The 24512-nt window shown below is 44.3% G+C and overlaps 1 protein-coding gene across 2 annotated transcripts in view; it reads right to left on the bottom strand.

The window, feature by feature from the left end:
* The window catches only part of RASEF (RAS and EF-hand domain containing), a 34204-nt gene extending 9904 nt beyond the window's left edge, over nucleotides 1-24300 (bottom strand). Inside the window, exons 1-13 of one of the 2 annotated variants that reach the window (XM_080972589.1) lie at nucleotides 23793-24300; nucleotides 12722-12742; nucleotides 11480-11626; nucleotides 9860-9950; nucleotides 7658-7753; nucleotides 6635-6712; nucleotides 5701-5816; nucleotides 5528-5596; nucleotides 4690-4774; nucleotides 3619-3710; nucleotides 2231-2465; nucleotides 702-839; nucleotides 133-280 (exon numbers count right to left, since the gene is read on the bottom strand). In XM_080972589.1, coding sequence (XP_080828715.1) covers nucleotides 133-280; nucleotides 702-839; nucleotides 2231-2465; nucleotides 3619-3710; nucleotides 4690-4774; nucleotides 5528-5596; nucleotides 5701-5816; nucleotides 6635-6712; nucleotides 7658-7753; nucleotides 9860-9950; nucleotides 11480-11626; nucleotides 12722-12742; nucleotides 23793-24226 — 1750 coding nt within the window. In that variant the 5' untranslated portion in view covers nucleotides 24227-24300. The remainder of the gene's footprint in view (nucleotides 1-132; nucleotides 281-701; nucleotides 840-2230; nucleotides 2466-3618; nucleotides 3711-4689; nucleotides 4775-5527; nucleotides 5597-5700; nucleotides 5817-6634; nucleotides 6713-7657; nucleotides 7754-9859; nucleotides 9951-11479; nucleotides 11627-12721; nucleotides 12743-23792) is intronic. The other variant, XM_080972590.1, reaches the window with a different exon arrangement.
* Between the last annotated feature and the right edge of the window lie 212 nt (nucleotides 24301-24512).

Here is a 24512-nt window from a genome sequence, read left to right as displayed (position 1 = left end):
CACACCCACTGCTGCTTATATTTTAAACCTAGGGTTTTGGCTCAAGCCTCCTTCAAAAGTGATACAATATCACTCCAATCTGTTGTGACCAGGCTGCTGACACCCCAGAAGGGGAAAGTCTGACGAACATACCTAGAGTTGCGCTGGTGTTCCCTCGAAATTCGTTTTTGCAAAGCCTCATAAGGAAGCTAGATTTTCCAACAGCTGCATCCCCAGCAAGAACTATCTTGTAAGCTTTCTCTGAGCTTGGGTATCTGGAGCTGCAGTCTGGAGAGTCCGACTAAGGGCAAACAAACACACGTAAGATTGACATTCATGAAGTGTACAAACCGCCTCTCGTCTACAGTCAACAATCTCATTCCTACGGCAGCTTGCATCCTCAATAGACAGAAGCACATGTCTATTCCAAACCATCCAATGGAGTGTCGGACTTGTCTTTCTTAAACAACTGCCCTTCATGTCACCTGGCAAATGTCTTTAAAAACCGAGCATGAGTTTTTAAATTTCATGAGGTAGCAGCGTGACAGGAAGGAAACCTGCCATTTAAAGGAATACTAGTCAAATATTACACTGATCAAGCCCTTAGATATGTCTAAAGCTGAAAGGGGGGTCCTCAGGCTAAAAATTTCTCCACCCCAGGTGGAAAGTATCTGTTGGATCCCAGTCAATACGGCTTTCAGGTGAAACCTGTGGAGACATACCTGTGGAGACATGACAGGGAGACATTTCCTTATTGAAGCTCCAGAGCTGCTTCGACTGACTGGGTGGGTGGGCTTCCAGTCCAAGACGGTGCCGACGTCATCAGGACTATATACCTCTTCATCTCGGATATCTGGGACCTGCAGAGACCAGCAAGTGTTACCAGCTTCCACAATGACCTCAAATTAGCCTTAGGAAGGACAGAAGTGGATCAAAGCATACAGCAGTGTCTCTTTTTTGGAAATAACGTCACACTGCATTTTCAACAAAGACAGGATATAAACACTGCAGCATTTTGAAACCAGTGGAGCAAGCCGCACCAGGGGAAGCATAGCAAAATTTCAGGCAGGGGGTGGTGTGTGAGAGAGGGTTTCCCCCAAAATATGTACAATGGAAGTAGCAATAATTAAAAGTCACACTGTTTCAATCATTTTGAAAATCCAAATGAAACAATTAGGGGAGCCAGGTTCTAAGGGGTCATGGAATTTTTGTTGGCTAAAAGGGGGCAAGGGTAAAAAAAAGACTGAGACACAGAGGTAAAATATTAGCAGAGCAGGGAAGGCTATTTTCTCCCTGCCCTCTGATGTCCAGGGCTTGCAACTTATGCATGGCCTTTTCTGCTCAATATAATATAATAATAATAATAATAATAATAATAAGCCGGGCTCAGGGCAGCTAACACCAATAAAATTACAATAAAACAAAATAGGGGGAGAACAAACAAACAAAAACCAGTTTGTTAAAATACTTGTTAAAATACAATTTAAAATGCAGCCTCATTTTAATAGAAACCCATAAATCAAAACCATAAGGGGAGGGAAACATAAGGGTCAGACTGATTCCAAACCAAAGGCCAGGCAGAACAGCTCTGTCTTACAGGCCCTGCGGAAAGATGTCAAGTCCCGCAGGGCCCTAGTCTCTTGCGTTGGAGCGTTCCACCAAGTCTGGGCCAGTACTGAAAAGTACTGGTCAAACAACCATATTCAATGAATGGAGATGAGGGGAGGGCAAGAGACACAGAGCCAAGGAGCTACATGATCTATGGGATGGGGTACAGTACAGCCCCCTTCCCTTTCCATATGGTGTATCCTTCAAACATATGAAGAAGGCTTGCATAATACCTAAGAAGTGGCTTCCACAATCTTGATTTTTGGAGGCTTGCGAATGACCATAGATGGTTATCATTCTCTCTGATATGCGGGCCTTGAGTAGATCACTGCCATATCAAACATGCTGTCCTTTGTGGATTAGCATACATTTCATTCATGAATTTCATTTTATTTTAATCAGGTCTCTACAAAAACCATTCTGTGTGCTCACAAATCAGACGTGTGTGAGCAAACATTCCACAAAATAAACCTCACAGCCACCTTATACATATTGATTCCTCCCCCTTTTGGTCTGTGCATACACAGTAATAACTCAGACCCACTACTTTATTTCTTACTTATATGAAACTGTTGGGTTCGCTCAATAGATAGCAAGTAGTAATTTTGTCTCTTTTTAAAATGCAGCTAAGTCTGGAGCTTACATCTGTATCAGAAGCGTCACCCGTAAAGCTTTCACGCAGACCCTGTGGCCTCTGAGAAATCCTTTGGTGTTTAGAGTCCACTTCTGAATCATAATCATTTGAATCTCTCAAGGTAGACAAGCCACTGTCAAAGCAGCTTTCGGGCAGGCTGTCAACCTCACAGTTTCTCCTCTGCATAGGGTCACAAAGGGCCAGAGAATCGTAGTCTTCATCCATATAGGACGAATGGTATGACCTGAATGGAGAAACAACATTCCATAACATTGGCTGACAAAGTTCCTTATCTACAGCCAAATAATACTGGTGTGCCCAAGAGCCACAAGACACACACTGCATGCCATTTTTCTGCCTTTCCAGAACAGCCCAACTGCAAGTCCTGCTTCCATTTCCCCCACTAATCCGACACACACACGATCACTGAAGCTGGGCACTGTTTCAAGTTCTCAGTCTGCTACCTTGGAGTCTCTCCTTCCACCACCCTCATTTTCCTTTCCTCATCACCTCTTAGTTCAAATCTAATGCACATGGTTAATCGTCTCCTAATTTTGAATCACAGAATTGTAGAGTTGGAAGATCGTTTCCAAATTCCCTGAGATACACTTTGCTAAGGAAACATTAAAGAAAGCATAATGGTAAACCACTGGAGGACTGATTAATGTTTTGGCTTTCTGCAGATATGAAAGAGTTATTCCAGTTCTTCACTGAACAGGGAACAATGCACATTCAAGAAAAGAAGGTTGCAAGGACCTTGCTCTGAAGTTCAATGAACATTTACTGTCCTTGATATTCTAGAAACGCTTGCAGTGCCAACCCCAAGTTTGCAAAATTATTCATCCGGGTAGAAATGCCGAGAACAGTTAGTGTATGAGAAGTGCTAACTTTACTTTGGATGAAATCCAAACGAGTTGTTCCTAATAGTCAGCTGGCAGAAGCATGTCCCTTGTTGCTCGCTGATCATTAACTCCACTAGAGAGCAGCATGGGGCAAGGCAGCCAATCAATGCGTCTGGATCTACCAGCAACTTTAATCACTTAAAACAGAAGATTAGGGATGTGAGTCTGTGCTCTTTACATGTCTCAGAAAGGCATTAAGCATTCCCAGTCCTCCTAGATTTAAATAGGGCAAGTTCCAGTGAACAGTGGCTTCCCCCATCACACACAAACACAGAATTGATACAGAGGGAAGACACTTAGCTCTAACTTTTTTCCAACTGTGATGCTTTGCTGGCATTGCAGGCCTCGAAACACAGTAGCTTAGAACCAAGTCTCATCAATTTCAGCGAAAAGTATTTTCAGAAAGTGCTTGTGTTTAAAGGATCACTGCCTGAAAGGTCTCCTTTAAATTGCTAAGATCTGGAAAAAATAAAGTAACACCTGTATCAGTTCTACCTGTCATATCGTGGATTTTGGGGAGACTGGCCGCTGCTGCATTTGGGACTGCTTCTGGCGAGAGTATTCCCTGGAGAAGTGTTTGTCAGACGCTGAAAAACATAGGTAAAGAAAGCTTTTCAGAACACCTGGCTTGTAACATACAGTGGTACCTTGGTTTAAGAACAGCTTAGTTTATGAACAACTTGGATTAACGCAGCAAACCCGGAAGTAGGTGTTTTGGTTTGTAAACTTTGCCTTGGAATAAGAACATGTTTTGCTTCCTGTTGAGTGTGTTCCATTTGTAAATTGAGTCCCCCGCTGCTGTGGGAAAGCACGCCTTGGTTTAAGAAGGCTTTGGTTTAAGAACAGACTTCTGGAACGGATTAAGTTCGCAAACCAAGGTACCACTGTACTCTTTAGCTAACAAATGGTAGTCTTGATTCTGGACATTTATTTTTTTGTTATTTTGGAATGTTCAAAGCCAAAGGGTAGTATTCAACATTGGGCAGGTAGGGCAACAATCTCCCCCACCCCGAAACTGATTTTGAGGCTGCACAGAGGGCTGTGGGGTGAGGAGAAGGTAACGTCTTGCTTTGCAAGCAGAAGTCTGGTCGACTTTGACACAGACAGCACTAGATAAAACGCAAAGCAAGAGCTACACTAGCTAAACAGCATTCAGCCCCTTTTCTGTGGTCCAATCAGGGGCAAAATAGTGTAAATGAAGGATTTCCATGTGAGGGTTTTTTGTTTGTTTGTTGCCCACCTGTTTTTCCTTATGTGACTGAAACATAATTTAACCTATATAGAGAAAAGTTCCAGTACATTAGCTTTGCAGAAGAGAACAACATATACTCTCTGGTGGCAACTATGATTCCTAATTTACCAGGGAGTAAGCTTCATTTAACTTGACGGGGCTTGCTTTTGAGTAAAAGTCCACAAGATCACGCTGTGAGTTACTTTGGCATCAAACCAGAATGACTACATTATTTCCATCACTATCTTACGGCTTATATTGGTATAACCAAGAGCAAATATTTATATTACTGCACAATTATTTAAACATATTGCTTATGCAAGGTTGCTGCCTACCAGTGATCTGTTGTACATGCTCCAGCTATTCTCTAATGCGCTTCTTAAACCATCGTTGCTGTCGTGAAGTTTCCTGTTGGCTGACCTAAAAAACAAGCCAGGACAAACAAATTTATTCACATTCAGAAGGTATCAGAATTAGATTGTAGAGTTTCAATCATCTGGCATTTTGAAAGCCAACAGATAGAAGGCGTTTAATAAGGTGACCTTGACTTTTGTGATAGTGGCACAATGGATCAGTATAAATCATTGCATCAAAGACAGCATAAGGAATCACATTAATGCCATTTAGACTCTTACAGTAACCCCAAAGCAGGGGAGGAGATTCTCATCTATCACGTGATGCTCCCTGAATGGTCCTACAATGGGGGGGGGGGGTTGACTGTTCTGTTATTTTTCTGGGTCTAGCTTGTTCTTTTTAACTTTGCAAGTTCCTTTGGCAGGTGATGCAGCAGCTGGTATAAAGGCATTAACCTGTCAGCAATTCGCTAAATTCAAAGCCAAAGCTGATTTCAAGTTGAAAGCAAAAAGGCATAATTAAGATACTGCAGGTCTGAGAGACCCCATAAATGTAAAAAAAAAACCCCACAAAACCACTAAATAACTAACTAAATCAATGATTTCTTGATATGTGAACAAACAGCCTTCAAGGAATGCAGTCCAAAGGCTTAACCGTCTGGCCATAATATTTAATATATCAAATGGGAGGGCAGAAATGCAGGTTAGGGAACCAGCAAAACTTTTCATTACAGCCAAGTACATCTGCTTTTCTCTCATTTTATTATGGGTGCTCAAGTATAAAAGTCCATAAATAAAAAGTGATTTATTGGCAGCTTACTGTAGAATGTCTATCTGCCTCTCCAGACTATCTCTGTCTTCCGTGTATTCTCTGATCATTTCTAGTTCTCTACAAAACAAAAATTTGCACAATTAGTTTTCTTTACTGACCAGAGTATACACAGGGAACTAAATAACCAATTTTCTACAAATATGACTACTGAAGACTCTTACCTTTCTGAACTCAAGCTCTGATCTGCAAGATCACTTTTCAAAGTATCTAACTCGCTCTGAAGGAAAGCGATATTTGTCTGTGCTTCCATAAGATCTTTCTTAAGTTTCTGGTTTTCCTGAAAATAAACCAGGGAAAAACAATATTACTGATTAAAAATCACTTGTTACATATGTAATGCATGTTCAAAAATACCTAAGAATAAAATATTCACTGCTACTAACTACGAAATGATAATATGAAAATGCTTGATGTGCAAACTCATAGCCCATTTAAAGTGCATAAATGCCTCAAGGCCAGTCTACATGTTACAGTCCTACATGGAGACTCCTCCACAAACATCTGTAGAGAAGACAATACCATATAATGCCACTAAGACATGAAAATGTCTTCAGTCACAGCTGTAAGTTCCCATGTCTGCTAATGGTGATGGCAGCATGGACATTTCATGAAATGAAAAGTAAACACAACATGTACTTTCCAATTAGGTTTCCAATATGAAGAGGTGACTACACAGAAGTTATTCTAGCCGGCCCCAGATCAGTTAATATTAACCCAACCTCACTTAAAGAGCTTGAGGCAACATTTGTTAAGAAACTGGGTCCACAGAAGAGAACTGGCCAAAACTATTTTCCGTGAGAAAGAAATGAGAAAGTTATTCTTACTTTGAAAAGCCAGAGTCCTGTAATACCTATACATTCTCCATTGCTAATGTGTGAAAATGACACCCAAGCATGATATACGCAGCTTAAACAGTATAATTTCTTCTCCCTCTGAAATGCCAGTCATCCTCCTTTACAACCTCAACAATTTTCAAGAAAATGCCATCGCCCAACAAGCTACTTAAATATGATGGGTGGTAAAGATACGGATCATATCGAAGCGCGACAGGCGCAATGATCACCCCGAGTAGGAAAATTATAATGCAGCTCATACCAAGGTCAGATCATGTATCCTGTTCTTTAATGCCACCAAATCTTCTTTGTGATGAATGTTTTTAGATTGCTCTTCAAGCTGAAACAGTAAAGACAGTGTGATTGATGTAACAAAATAACTTTGATGGACACATTAGAATGCATGAAGAGCAGTAGAAAGGGATCAAGCAGTACAGTGGGGAGTTTTAAAAAAACAAAAACAGACAAACTACAAAGCATTTCAGTACAGCCTTGAAAATAAGACAAAAACAACTATCACAAAAACAGTTCCTTGCCAGCTTGCCTGCTCTTAGCAACTTTGGCCCAATTGTGGAACATAGGAAGCTGCCTTCTACTGAGTCAAACCACTGGCCTACCTACCTCTTTAGTGTCTACACAGACTGGCAGCTGTTCCCCAAAGTTTCAGGACAGGGGACATTCCCAGAACTACCTGGAGATACTGGGGAATGAACCTGGAATCTTCTGCATGCGAAACTGATACTCTGCCTCTGAGCTACAGTGGTGTGCCAATAACCTACAAAGACAAGGAACTGACTGCTTTTCCATTTATGAAAGGAACGTCTCCCCATCTGATTAGCTAAAGAGGATTCACACCCATCACAAGCAATAGGTGGGTGGCTATTTAAAGTCTGCTTTTGTAACTGTGAACATTAATAATTTTATGTATTTATTTGGATAATATAAAACAGTAATTCTCAAACAGTTCTACACACACAGTGCCACAGATGCAGCCTTGAGTGAAGTGAAACCCTTACTGAGACCTGACATCATCGTTTATGAAACACTCTGAAAGCAACTGCTTCCTTCCTTTCTCAGAAAGAATGGCTTTGCAGCACTTCTTCTCCTTCAACTCATAGACTTCAATCTTACAAACAACCTTCCAGCAAGATGAAGTTCCAGGCTCATCCTCTGAAGTGTGATATGCCCTTAATTACTTCAAAGATAGCAGCAAACGTATCAGAGGATTGACTCCCAATAAATTTGTCACAAACGCCAGACCACCGCAAAAGTCAGCACAACTTACCATTTTAAGTTTTTTTATCGTCACTTGGAGCTCATCCACTTCAGCCTCGTATTGGCGCTTGAGGTCATTCAGAGCCTCTTCTGTTTTCCGCTTCTCCTACAGGCATGATATATTTGTTAAATTACAAATGGCAGGCTTAAGCAATGCACTTTTACACCATCACATGTCTGGGAGGCATCTCTTCCCATTACAGTGCAACAAAAATATTTTGGGCTACCCTTAATGTTTCTACACGTGGCTATGCATGTGTGAGAGTTGGGCATATGCTTATGGATACATGTTGTGCAACCCACAATATGAAAAGAAGTGCAGGGGAATCCCATGGCACTGACAAGCAAGCACACAAAATACAAGGTGACTGTGTCATAAGTCAGCCCTGCATCAGTAATAACTGTGTACATGGTTACCATTAAAATTTATAGTTCGGTACTAACCCACAAAGTAAATATCACCGAAGGAGTGCATTTACATTTGGGGTGTCATACTTCTCAAAATTGCGAGCAGCACTGAATGAAGGACAGAGTAAAGAATGATAAGTGAAATAAGTCATCACCAGGCCAGCCCTGCTATTTCTATCTAGGTGGTAAATTGACTGATACTTGGCAAGATGCTTATCAACTCAGACATTCCATTGTGTGTGTGTGTGCTTAGGGAAATACTGATACATTTATAAGGTGGGTTCAAAGTCCATGGTAAGGCCAGTGCTCAGAGATCTGTGGGATCAGCTGTGAATTACCAGCTGTGGTTTGGACTTCACAAAGAACAGCCTCCACCCCACTGCCCCCCTACTAATTCAAATGCTTCAGAGCCTCAGGGACATTTTAGAAGTCACATGTGGTCAGGTGCGCAGCCCTGTCATTCCATCACTGCTCACACACAAGCTCTTAGGGCAGGCCTGCACAACTTGCGATGTCTTCTACAGTACACACATCACAAGAGAAAGGTAGTCTACTACTCAGGTAGTGGGCCCTAACTAGATGCTTAACAAGCCCCCCATGTGAAGTTCCTGGAAGACAGCAAAAGGAGGAGGTTTATCAACACCTCGGTATGCATGGCTGGTGGGGTCAATTGCCTAAGCAAGTCACAACTTGGGCCAGCTTGCCTTAGGCTTGGGGTAGGGAACCTGTGGCCCACCATATGTTGCTGGACTTCAGCACCCCTCATCCCTGACTACTGGTCATGCAGATGGGAACTGGAGTCCAGCATTAACTGAAGAGCCCAATGTTCATCACCTGCGCCTTAGGCGCAACTGAGAAAGCCCTCTCACTTGTGGACACAACCTTTGACAACTCAGAGGCTCCTTCAATGAGTAACTAAGCAATCGAAAGGGGTGGGAGGAAGAGTCGCTTGCATGCAGTTTAAAGAACCTGTGCTCTGTTGAATGTGCAGGCTGGAGGTACCGTATTTTTCGCTCTATAAGATGCACTTTTTCCCTCCTAAAAAGTAAGGGGAACTGTGTGTGCGTCTTATGGAGCGAATGCAGGCTGTGCTTTCGCTGCGCAGCGATCCCTCTTGCTGTTCTGGCTTCTGGGATTCAGAGTATTTTTTTTCCTTGTTTTTCCTCCTCCAAAAACTAGATGTGTCTTATGGTCTGGTGCATCTTATAGAGCGAAAAATATGGTACTTAGGAATGAAACACAGAAATGCAGCAGCTTAAAACTTCTATATTACTACTAGTCAGAAAACAACTAGTTCTAATTCTTCTATTAGGGCCAGTTTTAGAGCCACCACATTCAAGGGAACTGTATGCTGACTGCTGCTATACAGCAGGCAAGTTGCTTGCCCATCATGTGGATCAGGCAATTTCTCAAAAAAGTCACACACACAAAAGCTGAGCTAAAAGAAAACCCCTGGTATAGATACAACCAGTAGTTTAAAATGTACATTTAAGAAAAGAAAAGTTCCAATTAAAAGGCACATCAGCCTCTATCTGGCCTAAAAAAAGTTTCTCACAGGCACCAAAAACAGCACCAACCCCAGCCACCCTTTCCGTATTAATGCTCCCCACCCAAAAACTGAGGTGGAGAAAGCTCTGACCTTCATACCTTTCACATCCATGGCAAATTGGGAGGAGAAAGAATGCAGAGAAAGGTTTCATGTATGAAGCCTCAGGCAGAGAAGCCAGAATCTCTTCACTAGTTTTCTTAAGCAGAGAAGCCAGTTCTAAAAGAAATATTAGGGCTATAAACATCAACTATTCACCTCCTTCTTGATTTTATGCTCTGCAGCCTGTATTCTCTGGTCCATCTCCTCTTCCAGTTCACCAAGCTGCATTGCTGCTTTATCTTGTGCTCTAAAATGTAAGCATTCACACAAGGCCATCTTGAGAAACTTCAAATAAAATTGAGAATACATGGTTTGTTCCATCCCTAACCTGAATCGGTGGCTCAAGATGTTGCAAGTCAGGCATCTGGGGAAAGGTGAACAAAGACCTTGGTCTCATCTGCAAAGCAGCATCATTCCACTTTAAACAATAACGGCTCCCCCCAATGCATTCTGGGGACTGTAGTTCGTAAAGAGTGCTTGAAGTTTGAGGTCCCTATGCCAGTAATAGAGCTACAATCTACAACAGTGGAGTTCAAACTTTTTTCAAAGAGGGCCAGATTTGATGAAGTGAAGGGCCATGAGGGCTGACCAAAGGGATAACCAAAGTTGTTGAGCTTTTTTAGGGTTGAAGTTGTTGAGGGTTTTTTTGGATTTTACCCCAGGAAATAAACTGACTGGTGGACCTGATTAGGCCGCCGAAATGGACTTTGGACATGCCTGATCTACAGAGTAGTTCATCAAACAGTCCCTCTTCCCAGGAAATTCTGGGAATCGCAGCACTTTGGGAGGAACAGAAGGTTTCCTAACAACTCCCAGCCCCTCTTACGAATTGCAGTTCTCAGGCAGGAAGCCGTGGCTGTTTAAAGTGGTATGATACTGCTTTAAATGTATAGTGCAGATCGGCAACTCCAAATTAAAGTCACCTGATTCTCATTACTGTCATTAAAAGCAACCCAATTCTCTTAGGATGGTACATGCTACACAGATATCCCAAGCATTGTAACTGCTTAGGGCATCCAATTACCAAAGCTGTGGCTGCAAATGATGTGCAGAACTGTATGTGAACTGGTTTTCCACACACGATTCTGAACATCTTCTCACGGCAGCACAAAGAAGGCAACTTCATTTTCCGCTTCCCTTTCTGCTGCCAACTTCCTATGATGTGTTACCACAAAAAGGTAGATCAGCTGGGATGTAAAACTGTTGCTTCTCATGGATATACACCATCAGCAACAAAATTTCACCAGTCATATCGGCCTGGATGTCATACTGCTTGAACAGTATATAATTGATAACTATTTCCTTTTTACATATGTGTGTTCAAAGGTATAACTTTAAAGTAAAACAGACTTCTGAGAGGACATTTTTTTTAAAGTTACAATCCCAATTCCATAAGGAAGGAATTTTGGTTGTGTCCAGCCATGTTATACTCACTGAAATGAATGAACTTAAGTTGGTTGTGTCCATTAATTCCAGTGGGTCTACTCTGAGGATATAACCCCATGATTGCAAGGAAAAAACATAGCATGAAAAAGAATAATATTAGGCTAATAGTCTGCCTTTGGATCTTAAGCACTTCATTCAGCTTCTCAGAGACTCCAGGACAACCAATGCTAATTTTGACTTCTCACACCCACCAGCCTCATCCAACTCACAGTGAAATTTTGGCAGTTGAACGCTGCCATTAACATTATCATGTGACTTTAAACAACACCATGTACTGCAGACAAAAATAGTAATTGTTTCACTGTGAAGTACAAAACATTTGACTCTTACCTTTTTACAGCTATGGCTAAGTTTTCCATCTCTGCACTCTGAAGCTTGATCTCTCGAATAAAGTTCTTAATAACATGCTCATAAGGTTGAATTAATCGTGGTTCCACGATATTGATGTTCTGATACAGAACACTGACCTGTTCTTGCCTGGAAGAGGAAAAAAATTACTAATTAAAGCATATGCAGATTTTCTCACAAATAATCGGTTTATATCTCATGCAGAGATGGCTGTTGAAATGGCGAAGGAAAAAGCACTCCTATTCAGTTTTCGCGGGTTAGGCTTTCGTACCACGAACCAATTATATTTAACCCTTACAAAATTGTTAGCATTTCTTTGGTTAATGGCATCAACTCAGAAGAGATTTGGATATCTTCAAAACAATATTACAAAATGTTTTGGAAACAGTGTAATTGCACAATAATTAATGCTTTTACTGTGGGGACGGAGGCAACTTCTGCACAACTTTCTGAGGGTCACATGCCAGTGGGAGGGTGAGGTCAGAAGCAAAAGTAGGTGGAGCAACAAATGTAATTCTTTGCCTTTGTACGGTAGGCTAGTTTCTACTCAGGCGCATCTCTATCTCCCATCCAAGCAAGAAGTATAATGGGAGTTCAAAGGCAAATTGCAGCCAGACAAACACTCTTTGGGGTGCAAAGCAGGGCCAGTGAGTGGTGTGGCCTGGGGAGAGTTTGGAGGGCCAAACAGAAGGGCCTGGAGGGCCACATCTGGCTCCCGAGGCCTGAGGTTCCTGCACTGCAGGGGGCTGGAGTAGATGAAACTCGTGGACCCTTCAAACTGTAGAATTCTCCAATTCTCTGTTGCTGGCCCAACCTCCTAGGCATCCATGTGTGGGACCAGATACCTGCCTTTATGAAGCCTTTGGGTGAGCAGCTGCTTGCTCATAGGCTTCCATGCAAGTGGCTCTCCTGATCACATGGGTGGCCTCCTTGTGTGGAAGACCACACACCCAGCAGCTGCTTCAGCACAGGCTTTGCAGTTCAGATGTGTGCCCCAATGCATGGGCGCCTCGGGAGGGCCAGGGCCAAAGGAGCCAGCTCTGCTCCACAATAATTGTGTGAAGAATATATATAGTGCAAGTTTTTAGATGCAGGATAAACTTTAGAGAAGTGGATAGAAACCAGCAAGCACACGCCCATGCACGGTTAGTAAGAAAGGCAGCACAATAAAAGCTTTTCTAGGATGCTGTAACAAATATTAACTTAACTCAACCGATAACCTACCATTGGATGCCACTGGCGTTCCTGTTGGGATAATTAAAGATAGTCAATATATATGATCTAGGAACTGCAACCAAAATACTCATTGGAATTGGTGGTGGATGAATCAGGGCAAACTGACGTGGTTCTGGAGGCCAACTTTCATGGCAAAACATAATAATAATAATAATAATAATAATAATAATAATAATAATTTATTTATGCCCCACCCATCTGGCTGGGTTTCCCCAGCCACTCTGGGTGGCTTCCAACAAAATATTAAAATACAAGAGTCTGTTAAACATTAAAAGCTTCCCTAAACAGGGCTGCCTTCAGATGTCTTCTAAAAGTCTGGTAGTTGTTTTTCTCTTTGACATCTGGTGGGAGGGCGTTCCACAGGGCGGGTGCCCAATTTTATTTTTACAGAAAGGTAAGCAAATTTTCAGTGCACCTTCCGTAAAATTGTCCAGACATGTAGCTGTCTTAGTTGGCTGCCGCAAAAACAAAACAAAAACAGTCTTACGTCATCTTAAAAACTAACAGATTTATCATGGCATAAAATTCGGTGGACTAGGGCCAACCTTGTCAGGTGCACGAACTGTTCTCCTCAGTTGGCAAGTATGCACAATGGGAACAGAGGGGGGGGGGATATAAACAGTGGCGCAAAACAACAGCGAGAGGCCCAGTCTGAGACAATTGTATGCAACGTTCAAATGTATATAAGATAAGCAAAGTGGCAATTCACTATGGCAGTACGTTAACTCACCCCTGTAGTGAGAGGGGATGCCATTGTCTCTATTCAAGGCTAAATAAATAAAATCAAATTCCCCGATAAATTCTAGTCCAACAGCTTCACACTGTGGTCTCCCTTTGAAGTTCCTTTGTTTTAGACTGACAACTGCCAGCTCAGTGAGCAAAGTGTCCTGGGAGACTGAAATGTTCGCCCACTTGTTGCTTGAATGTTGCCATTTCTTTATGTCAGATCAGTTTCCCATTTGCTCCTTTGTGCAGAGACTGACTTGCTTGTCCTGCGTTGACCACAGAAGAGCAATGCTGACAAGGACACACTGCGTTGGGGAATGACCCTGGATGGCATGGCTGATATTATGAAGGAGAACAGCAGTGCGGCCTGAGGAGATATGTGAAAAGAACTGGCACCTGGGCTGGATGCAGCAGCCTCTGGCCAAGGCGTTTGGCTTGGTTATTGGGCCTGCTGATATCTTTCTGAATAATCAGAGAAAGCGTCTGAAGTGTCTGGGCAGCTTCCCTCACACACTGGTGGACAGGCAATCTCCTGGGCACAGCATCTTTCTGGGGACACTATCTTCCGGACTGGCCTTGTAAGGGGCATCAAATATCCTGACATATCATTTTCAACAAGCAGAGCAGGAAGGTAAAGGTAAAGGTAAAGGGACCCCTGACCATTAGGTCCAGCCGTGGCCGACTCTGGGGTTGTGGCGCTCATCTCACTTTATGGGGAGGAGCCGGCGTACAGCTTCCGGGTCATGTGGCCAGCATGACTAAGCCGCTTCTGGCGAACCAGAGCAGCGCACGGAAACGCTGTTTACCTTCCCGCCGGAGCGGTACCTATTTATCTACTTGCACTTTGACGTGTTTTCGAACTGCTAGGTTGGCGGGAGCAGGGACTGAGCAATGGGAGCTCACCCCATCGCGGGGATTCAAACCGCCAACCTTCTGATTGGCAAGTCCTAGGCTCTGTGGTTTAACCCACAGCGCCACCCGCGTCCCAAGCAGGAAGGTAGGTTCACTTTAAAAAAATTAATTCCACGCTTTCCTTTTGTTTTTAACAACCTACTTGCATAAAAATCACCACAGCCTTGATTCAGTCAAAGTTATTAGGTATGTAAGACTCAGGAGGGATAAGGGTCTGAATAAGGTCATTTAGGGGGTTCAGCGCCAAGCTGAGATTCGAAAAAGAGGCTTCCACTTCATAGCTCTGAAATGTTCAGCCTTCACCAACCTAGTTCCCGGAAGATGTTTTGAATTGCAATAGTGCGCTGTAGCCCAAAACACCTGGAAGGCACCAGGCCAATTTAATGATGATGGCATATAAAAGTTTTGTTTGTTTGTTTGTTTGTTTGTTTACCACCTGCTGTCAGGCATGTTTAAGCCGTTTTGTGGGTCAAATGCTTTTAAAGATTTTACTCAGGGGGAAGCAACAGGTTTTGTTTCTGCATAATGGCCCATGGCATGCATGCATCAGAGCATGTTATTTTATTTATTTATTCTACACCCCACCATCTCAACTTCACAATACACATCTCCCCACCGCCCTGCCCCCTCCCTTTCCATAGAGCCCTTGTAAACCTATCTTCGGGAGCTGAGAAGCAGGCTTCGTGGCCCTATTCTGACAGTGCTACCTTTTGTTCTGGTTCTCAAGAGCGTCACAGCTGCTGTTCTTGGAGATTTTTCAGCTTCAAAGATTAAACAAACAAGAAGCCTGAAAGAAGGGAGGTTGAAAGCTTAAGGCTCAACCTCCCCCCCCCCCCGCCATGCTGTTCAGTCTGCGCCTGCTGAGCTCGGCTAGGAAGAGCCGCTGCTGTCACAAACATATGGCGGCAATTGCGGGAGTTTGCTCAGCTTATTTGATCTCAAAAACCACAATATGGTTTCATTGTTCCTCGCTGGCCCAATTACAACTGTCAAAAGAGCTTGATTCAGCAGACTCCGGCGGCCTATATTTATGCTGTGCCGGTCAGGTGCAAGGAGCGAGAAAACACACCACAGGCAAGCGCAACAGCGCAACCCTCTCCGGAAGCGCAGTCACAAGGAGGCGATGGGGTCTTTTTAAATTAGAGGTGACAGTGAGCACTCACCCGAATGCTTATTATACAAAAAGGCTGAATGAGATTTTAAATCAAAAGCACACGTTGGCAACTGCTACCACCAGCCCCAGAGCCATTTTGGAAACAGAGAAGTTTTTTAACTACAGTCAGCTGGGAAGGCAAAGACATCCTTAAACTACAACTCCCATCATCCCTGACCACTGGTCCTGTTAGCTAGGGATGATGGGAGTTGTAGTCCCAAAACATCTGGAGGGCTGAGTTTGCCTATGCCTGGATTAAAGGCAGGTGCTCAAAAATGCTGAAGACTACTGCTCTGCTAGCTAGTCCATGAAATTGCATGGGGCATTTAGAGGAAGGGGCATGTGGAAATCATTCTTCCCTCCTGCAGTTTGTATCCAAGTAAGTTCTTCTCGGAGTAAAACCACGGAAATTAAGGGACTTAAGTTAATCATGTCTATTAACTTCAGTGGGTCTACTGCTAGTATGACCAAGACAGGATATAACCCCATGTTTCAGATCACTTGAGATTATTGTTTCAGAGCAACCTCTACCCCTGATTATCATTACCTCTTACTGCAGCTCAACTGATTGAAATGGCACCCTGGTAACTTAAAGACTGCAATATTCCAAGTCCAATATTCCAATATGTGCAAGTTGGTTCATCAATGCTGCCACCAAATATTGTGACCATTTGTTGAAAATGAATTATTAAGGAGCAAAATATTGTTTTCAAAATTCCCATTAACTTTGTCCTTTGCTTCTGCATCAGAGACGAGTCAGAAACAAAATCCAAATACCAGAATCATTTTAAGGAATTTCTGATCCACATACACTCAAATACATTTCCAGGTAATGAAATGATAATGAGAAATCTACATTCAGCAGTCAAACCTGAAGCTTGAGTCACCCAAGCTTGAAGAAGCGCATTAAGATTTGGAGTTCCACTTGTGGCTGGAGCAAAGCTGCCCCAAGCAAAGTTCCCAGCCATCATGGTGGAGTGAGGAGTGGCACTGAGATGGTGAACGACAGAGCTGTGTACCACGTGACCACTTCTGAGCCCCTAAGCTAGTCTGTTGCCCTCAAGTGCAGGAGAAAACCAAGTTTCGTTGCCAGAGTTAAAACAAGATCCAGCTACCAGCTCAGTCAGCTTCTGGACATGGTATGGGAGCTTATCATCTTGTTCTTCACCTCAGGCTACAAGCGTCTTGGACTTGTTGTATTTTAATTTTGTTTTTAAGTTGTAATCATTCAACTTGTTTTTATTATTGCTTGTTAGCCGCCCTGAGCCCAGCCTTGGCTGGGGAGGGCGGGGTATAAATAAAAATTATTATTATTATTATTATTATTATTATTAGTCCTGCTGCACTTTAATACAGAAAAATGACTCAAAACTATGACTAAGCATCAGTGCATCTGCCCCCATTATTACTGCTCTGCGCACAGCCCACACCCAAGGAAGTAGGAGGTGAGCATGATGTTTGGCTGGAGACAACAAGCAATCCTTTCCCCTCACATGGGATAGTGAACCTGAGTCCTGATTAGACTGCTTTGCACCACCAAGTACCTAACTTTGTCATGTGTCTCGATTCACCTCAGCTATCCCATTTTGACCATCTTTCTGTCTGAAGTGATGCATGAGAATTTCCATTCAGTAGAATCAAATGGGTGGCGCTGTGGTGCAAGCCTAGGGCTTGCCAATCAGAAGGTCGGCGGTTCGAATCCTCACCACGGGATGAGCTCCCGTTGCTTGGTCCCTGCTCCTGCCAACCTAGCAGTTCGAAAGCACGAAGTGCAAGTAGATAAATAGGAACCGCTCCAGCGGGAAGGTAAACGGCGTTTCTGTGTGCTGCTCTGGTTCGCCAGAAGCGGCTTAGTCATGCTGGCCACATGCTGGCTCCCTCGGCCAGTAAAGCGAGATGAGCGCCGCAACCCCAGAGCCGGTCACGACTGGACCTAATGGTCAGGGATCCCTTTACCTTTAGAATCAAAACACACTCAGCACACTCACGCCGAACAAAGCTATGGCAATTCACTCTACCACCCTATTAAGCAGCTGGACTGCATTCAAAGTGCTATGGCAAACATTGTATCCATGGCATTGCGATAAGGACTAGCTGCTGAAAGGGAGGCAGATGCTTACACAAACTCTCTTTGCACATGCCTCATTCCACCACCAACTCAGCAGTCTGCTATACCTGAGCAGCCTTTGTTTAGCAACCACCATCTTACAAAAATAAGAATAACTTTTCCTTTCAGAAAGCAGGACAAACCAAGGACTCCCTTCCAAGTTTAAAAAGCACCTATTCTGCAAACCTTTCTGGTTATGTTGTTTTAAAGATAACACACCCACACAATCTATATATTTATTTAAAAAAAACCCATACATATATATTTAAGTGAAGACTTTAGGGATTTCCAATCTTTTTGAAAAAAATAATGTTATAACAATTTAGTAAGATACTGAATAGATAAAGTTCTTGATCATCTGCATTATTCTACATCAGCCCAATATCTCAAATGGGCAGCTGCAATCTATATTCAGTTAATATTTTCAATACAGGAGTTTCTGATTCAATAAAACAGAAATATAAATTACGCAGCTCTTGCAAGTTCATATTAGAATCATTACAGGCTACAAGGAGACCATGGCAACACTTCAGTGCCTTGAACCCTCTAGCCTTTTTATTCAGAAATATAAAGGAAAAGACAAGCTACAGTGTTCTAGCTGATTGGTCAGTAAGAATGAAATCTGAACCAGTCTTCCAGTGTCCTAACCAATGGTCGCAAAGCTACTGAAATGACAGACAAGTGTAAGCAACTTGTTTTAAATATTTATATGGCAAATGCATACTAAGCCTAATTAGATTCTTGTTGTATCGTGTGGATTCATTCCCAGTGTACTCTTGAGTCCCCTTCACTGCATTTCTAGCACTGAGCATTGCTTGCTGTACGTTCGCCACTAAAGGTTAGTGTTCTTTAGATGGAAGCATAACTTTCTTTGCATCCCCTTCAACAGCCTCCGGGTGGATAATTTGCACTCTCACACTTCATGCCAAAGGAGCATCTTGAACTAGGGGAAACGGTGTTCTAATGCGATTCTGTATGAAAGAGCCAGGGCCTTATTAAGCCCACTCAGAACACCATGGAAATCGATACATGGATCAAGTTACAGGCCTCAAGTGTCAAAGTGAACAACAGCAATGCAATGATCACCTTTTCGTATGTTCCAGAAAATCAATGATAATTTTTACCTTTGCTTGAAAATCTGACATCTCAGTTCCTTTTCATAATCAACTGCACCCTCAGGAGCCTTATATAACCAACATGCTTAAGTGAAATTAATGCATGAAGGGGTTAAAACCATAGAGTCAGCTGTCCTGCCAGGTTTAGCTAGGTCATACCCTCTCACCTCTTCCACCATGTGAATCCAAGTAGTAAGGCTGTCTAAACTGGATTTTCCAAGCTTAGACAACATGGCTTTAGCAAACCATCTTTGTGTTTCTATACAAATAATTTAGAAACTCTTACCGTTTTTTAAGCTAAGTTTTAAGCTAAGTACTGCCTGCTTTTTCTTGCTGCTGTCTGGAAAAGCACATAAATCTGACCTTTGATGCCTGGAGATGCCAGGGATTGAACTCAGGACCCTCTGCATGCAGATAAGATGCTCTGTCACTGAGCTATGGCTCTTAAATAAAGGAGGCATCTGACTAACAACTACCCAAGGCAGGATGTTGGGCCACATCAGGACTGGCTAACTCTTTGGCCCTTTTGATCTTACTGGACTCCCCAACCAGCGGCCATGATGGGAAGTGGAATCCAATATGACAGGTTACCTGCCCATGGCCTAGATCAGCCTTTCTCAACCTGTGGGTCCCCAGATGTTGTTGAACTACAACTCCCATCACCTCTAGCTAGCAAGGCCAGAGCTCAGGGATGATGGGAGTTGTAGTCCAACAACATCTGGGGACCCACAGGTTGAGAACTGCTGGCCTAGATGGAGCCTTAATTGAAATCTAAACATCTCCTCCTATGTGGCTAATTAAATTTTTTAAATTGTGTTTTATTTATCTATTAAGAACACTTCTAAGTCTGTCCTTTAGCCTAAGATCCCAGGGTACAGTACAATGATCAATACATAAATAATTCCAATATTATTAAAAGAGCAGGTAAAACAATCCTTAAAATCACGGTCCATAAAACCACTTAGAGCCACTCACTGACTCCTTAACTGAAGCTCCATACTAGCTATATTATACTACATAAGCCCAGGCAAACAGCTTTACCTGCTGCCAAAAAGGGGGAAAGCTTTTGGGAGATAGCGAAGGAAGTGCAGTATAAATTATTATACACAGTTGGAAAGAAAGCCCATCTTTGCTGTTCTCTGTCATACAAAGTTCAATAGTACAGCAGAAGCAAAATGGCCTTTGAAATCTGACAGAAGAGACCTTACGCCACTCACAGCAAATAATCTACTCAGAACAGCAAGCCCAACTGTTAACATCGTAAGCAAAATGATGGTAACCAATTATTGCGGATGAAAGAAGCTTGCGATGCAGAAATGCACAGGGTGGCATTTCTTTAGCATGACCACTCCCTCCTCTGGCATCCCAGGGTGTCACCGTTACTATTTGGTCACTGCACCTTTCACGTCACAGCATGGTTGGGTGAAATGGCTATCATAGATCAGCTATCACAAACAGAGCCTTCTTACTGCGCAAACACAGGGCCCATCCATAAAGGCAAACACGGAATGTGATATGCTTGTCACAAGATAATTTATCACCTCACAGGATTACGAATGCTAAGCCTAAATCCTCATTCTCGACAATATCTCTTGGGGGCCCAGATAGTCCACTTCCTATGCATGTTTGTTACTCAGAAGGAGAGCCCACCAAGTTCAATGGGCCTGAGGATGCAATCCTGTACATAGTTACCTGGAAGTAAGCGCTGCTGAACTCTGCAGGACTCACTTGAGTTGACATGAACAGGATTGCATTAATAGTCCCAGGTACATAGGATACACAGGATTCCACAGAAGCATAAGAAGTTGCCTCATAGTGAGTCAGACCATTGCTCCATCTATCTCAGTACAGTGGTACCTCGGGTTAAGAACTTAATTCATTCTGGAGGTCCGGTTTTAACCTGAAACTGTTCTTAACCTGAGGTACCACTTTAGCTAATGGAGCCTCTCGCTGCCGCCATGCAACTGGAGCATGATTTCTGTTCTCATCCTGAAGCAAAGTTCTTAACCTGAGGTACTATTTCTGGGTTAGTGGAGTCTGTAACCTGAAGCGTCTGTAACCCAAGGTATCATTGTACTGTTTACATGGAGTAGCAGCGTGTCTCCCAGCCCTACCTGCAGCTGCCGGGGATTGAACTTGCAACCTTCTACAGGAAAAGCAGGTGCTCTACCACGAAGCTATGCCCTTTCCCCAAACTGAATTGCAATTCAAGTTGAATGGAAACCTGTGTTATTGTCATACATACGGGGAGAGGGAGAGAACACAAACCTAAGAAGAGCCAGCTGGATCGCCAATGGCCCATGTAGATTGCATCCTGTTCTCACAGTAGCCAACTAAAAGTCTCCGGGAAACCGGATGTAGGACCCAAGAACAAAAGCACATTTCCCTCCAGTGGCTTCTAGAAACTGGTATTCAGTAGCCTGACTGCCTCCAATTTAAACCATCCATGAGATAGGGAGGAACCTTTGGGTGCTTTGATCATTTCACATACGGAAGTTATTTCTGGCCGATAACCTGTACATTAAAACAGTTACAAAAATCTGATTTCACTGCTCTGCAGAGTGAATGAATTTGCCTTTATACCAGTGTTAGAAACTTGAGATAGATATGAAAGCTAGGAGCTAAATGGCACCTTAAACCGAGCTTATGTGCGCAACAATGGAATGTCTAGGCACACTTTTTTATATAGCAAGAAAACAAAGCTGAAAATGAATGAACTACAGCTAAAATATTATGTTCATTTTTCACATGGTCCAGTCCTTCCCCTGCCCACCCCCTAATATTCTTAAGAGGGTCTCTTCTCCAGACTTCAGAGAGTAGCTGGAAGTGGAGAGGCAGAAAAAGGACCTCCTTTCCTTCCACTCTGCCGTTTTGATGTGAAATCTTAGGCCATAGGTAGGCAAACCAAAGCCTGGGAGCCCAGATCCAGCCCAATCGCCTTCTAAATCCAGCCCGCAGAGGTCCAGGAATCAGCGTGTTTTTACACGAGTAGAATGTGCCCTTTTATTTAAAATGCATCTCTGGGTGGTTTGTGGGGCGTAGGAATTCGTTCACTCCCCCCAAAAAAATATAGTCCCCCCCACAAGGTCTGAGGGACAGTGCAGTACTGCGCACAGAGTTCATAAACTTCTCACGCTAATGAAACTCTCTGTCACAAAATGTACCTAGAACAATAGGAGTTTCAAACACTTCTTTATACCAAATCTGACCCTTTCTTTCTGACTGCTTTTCAGCCTCTGCTTTGAAGTCGTAGGAAGTGGCATGTCCAGTCTCAAAAAAAGACGCGGAGTGTGGCGTGAGAAGAGTCTGTTCCAAAACTGCTCCTACCCCAGTGTAGAGGGCTGCCATTTGGACAGGGCTGCTATAGCAGATGGATCATCTACAGATGGGGAAGGGGCAGTATTTTCACAAGAGCCAAAGCGGCACAAGGGTGAACTTCCTGCCCCGCCTTAAATAGCCACACAACTACCCTTGCTATTCCAGCTGTAAATAGAGCCCCAACACTAAACAGGAACAGATGTAATAAAAGATAACGATTTATTTGTTCATTTGTTTCTGTTCAATATTTTCCTTGTAAGCTGGGCAGCAACTGTCCACTCCAAAAATAGGGAGGGAGTGGCAGGGTACACTTTCTTCTCCTTCGCAATGTGTTCTGCAAACTTTTACAGAACTGGGATGCCTTCAGATAAGCATTGCTGCTTGCTTTGGGGTTTCTAAAGCAGTAAGAGAAAATACCTGAAACCCACAAAGAGAGTAGCACCGTCTGCCTGCAGTAATGGACAAAAAGGAGTCCAGAAGCGACGTGGCACCTTGCAGACTTGTAGCACAGGATATTTCAAAGATATGGATTGCATCATAAAATATTCTCTTAAGGGCCTCTTTCATTATTGGTCCCCCCTCTCCCATCCCAAAGTCCTATTGCAGCCTGACTGGATTGCCACTGCCTAATGTTTTATCTCAAACAATGGGGGGCAGAGAAAAGGCTGTGTGTGTGTGTGTGTGTGTGTGTGTGTTTTCTTTTCTTTTAAAAAACACACACATAAAAATGTTTATGTGGACAGAAAATGCATCTGGAGTGTGCCGTTGCCACCAGTTAATTTCTAAAATTGCAAGAGGATGCCTAGAAACTAAATGCTTTGACTTACAAGCTTTGTCTCTTTATCCCTCTATCTTAGAGACAGTGTTGTTCAGTGGCTAGTGCCAAATGAGGAATCCCAGGTTGAAAGGTCCACTAGAATAACTAACTTGGGTCAGTCACACTCTTTCTCCCCACTGAGTTGATGAGGATAAAGGAGGGGCAGAGAGGGAGACCCTGACTGTTACCTTGAGCTCCTCAGAGGAAGTGAAGTGGGGGAGGACACACAAATAAAGAACTAAGTAATACCATACTTTTCTGTGTATAAGACTAGGGTTTTTTTACTAAAAATAATGTTTAAAAAGGGGGGTAGTCTTATACACGGGGGCAATCCCCCCATTTTCTTAATTTTGAGTCCCCCAAAACAGGAGATGTCTTATACAGGGGGGGGGGGCGTGTTGTACATGGAAAAATATGGTACCTCACAAGCTGATCCATGAGAAAAGGTAAACTGCCTTTAGGGAGGTTGCCTTGTTCCAAGCAGGATGTCCCTGTGCACACTTTAGGATGGGGGAATCTACAGCCCTCCAGATGTTGTTGGGCTACAGCCCTCTGTATCCCTGAGCACTAGCCCTGCTGACAGAGGCTGAGAGGCGTCGGGAGTCCAACAGTTTCTGGAGGACCACAGGCTCCCCATCACTCCATCATTCCTGAAAGGCGGACAAGTTTTCCAGGCGGAAAGGTGCATAGGAATTCCTACCGTTGTCTACTTGGTAATGAGTCGCTGGCGGAGAGGAAAAGGCCAGCAACGCTACTCGGCACATGCTCAGAAGCCCTTTTACCACTAATAAGACCCTGCACACCCCAGATGTTCTGGCATTTCGGGCGCCGAGGCCAGGTGGCGCCTGCCTGCCTTCCTCCCCGCGGTTTACTCGCCCCCCAGTCCGGCAGGGGACGACGGCGGGGGTTACCTGGGGATGAAGCCGGCCTCGTCCCCGAGCCGCTGCTCGAACTCCCGCCAAGCCTGGCTCGGCTCCATCGCCGCCGCCGCCTGGCTCAAGACGTCGCGGGCATCTGCCAGCCCCGGCTCGTCCGCCCCGTCCTCGGATGCCTCCTGCGCGCTGTCCCGCCGCCGCTGATGCTGCCGCCTCCAGCGCTGCGTGGCGCCGCGGAAGCCGCGGAAACCGCGGGCAAACTCGGCGAAGGTGATGGCGCCGTCGCGGTCGGTGTCGAGGCGCTGGAAGATGGCCTCGGCCTCGGCCGGCCGGACCCGCAGCTCGGCGCACAGCGCGCCGAAGTCGTCGCGCTCGATCCGGCCCGAGCCGTTCACGTCGCAGGCCACGAAGAGCGAGCGGAGCCAGGACACGTCGTCCAGGGGCCCCTGCTCTCCCCCGGGGGAGCCCATCGGGCACCCGGAGGCTGGATCCGGCTCGGAAGGGCGATCGCAAGCGGGACGAGCAGCACCCGCCACCCAGCCCAGCCACCCTGCCCGCGCCCAGGCGCCGCGGGGGCCCGTTCCCTTCGGCGCTCCACCCCCTCGGCCGAGAAAGTTTCTTCCGAGAGCCCAGCGCCAGTCGGCGCGCCCGCCCCGTCCCGCCCCGCGGCCACCTGGAGCGCTGCGTTTGGCCGTGGAGAGGCGGCCGCGCCGTCGACGCCTCCCAAGAGCAGCGCGGGGCCAGGAGGAGGGAGCG

This window comes from Podarcis pityusensis (genome assembly GCF_964106645.2).
Source record: "Podarcis pityusensis genome assembly, chromosome: 11".
Classification (NCBI taxonomy): Eukaryota; Metazoa; Chordata; class Lepidosauria; order Squamata; family Lacertidae; genus Podarcis; species Podarcis pityusensis.
This window is presented reverse-complemented; position numbering and strand designations above follow the sequence as displayed.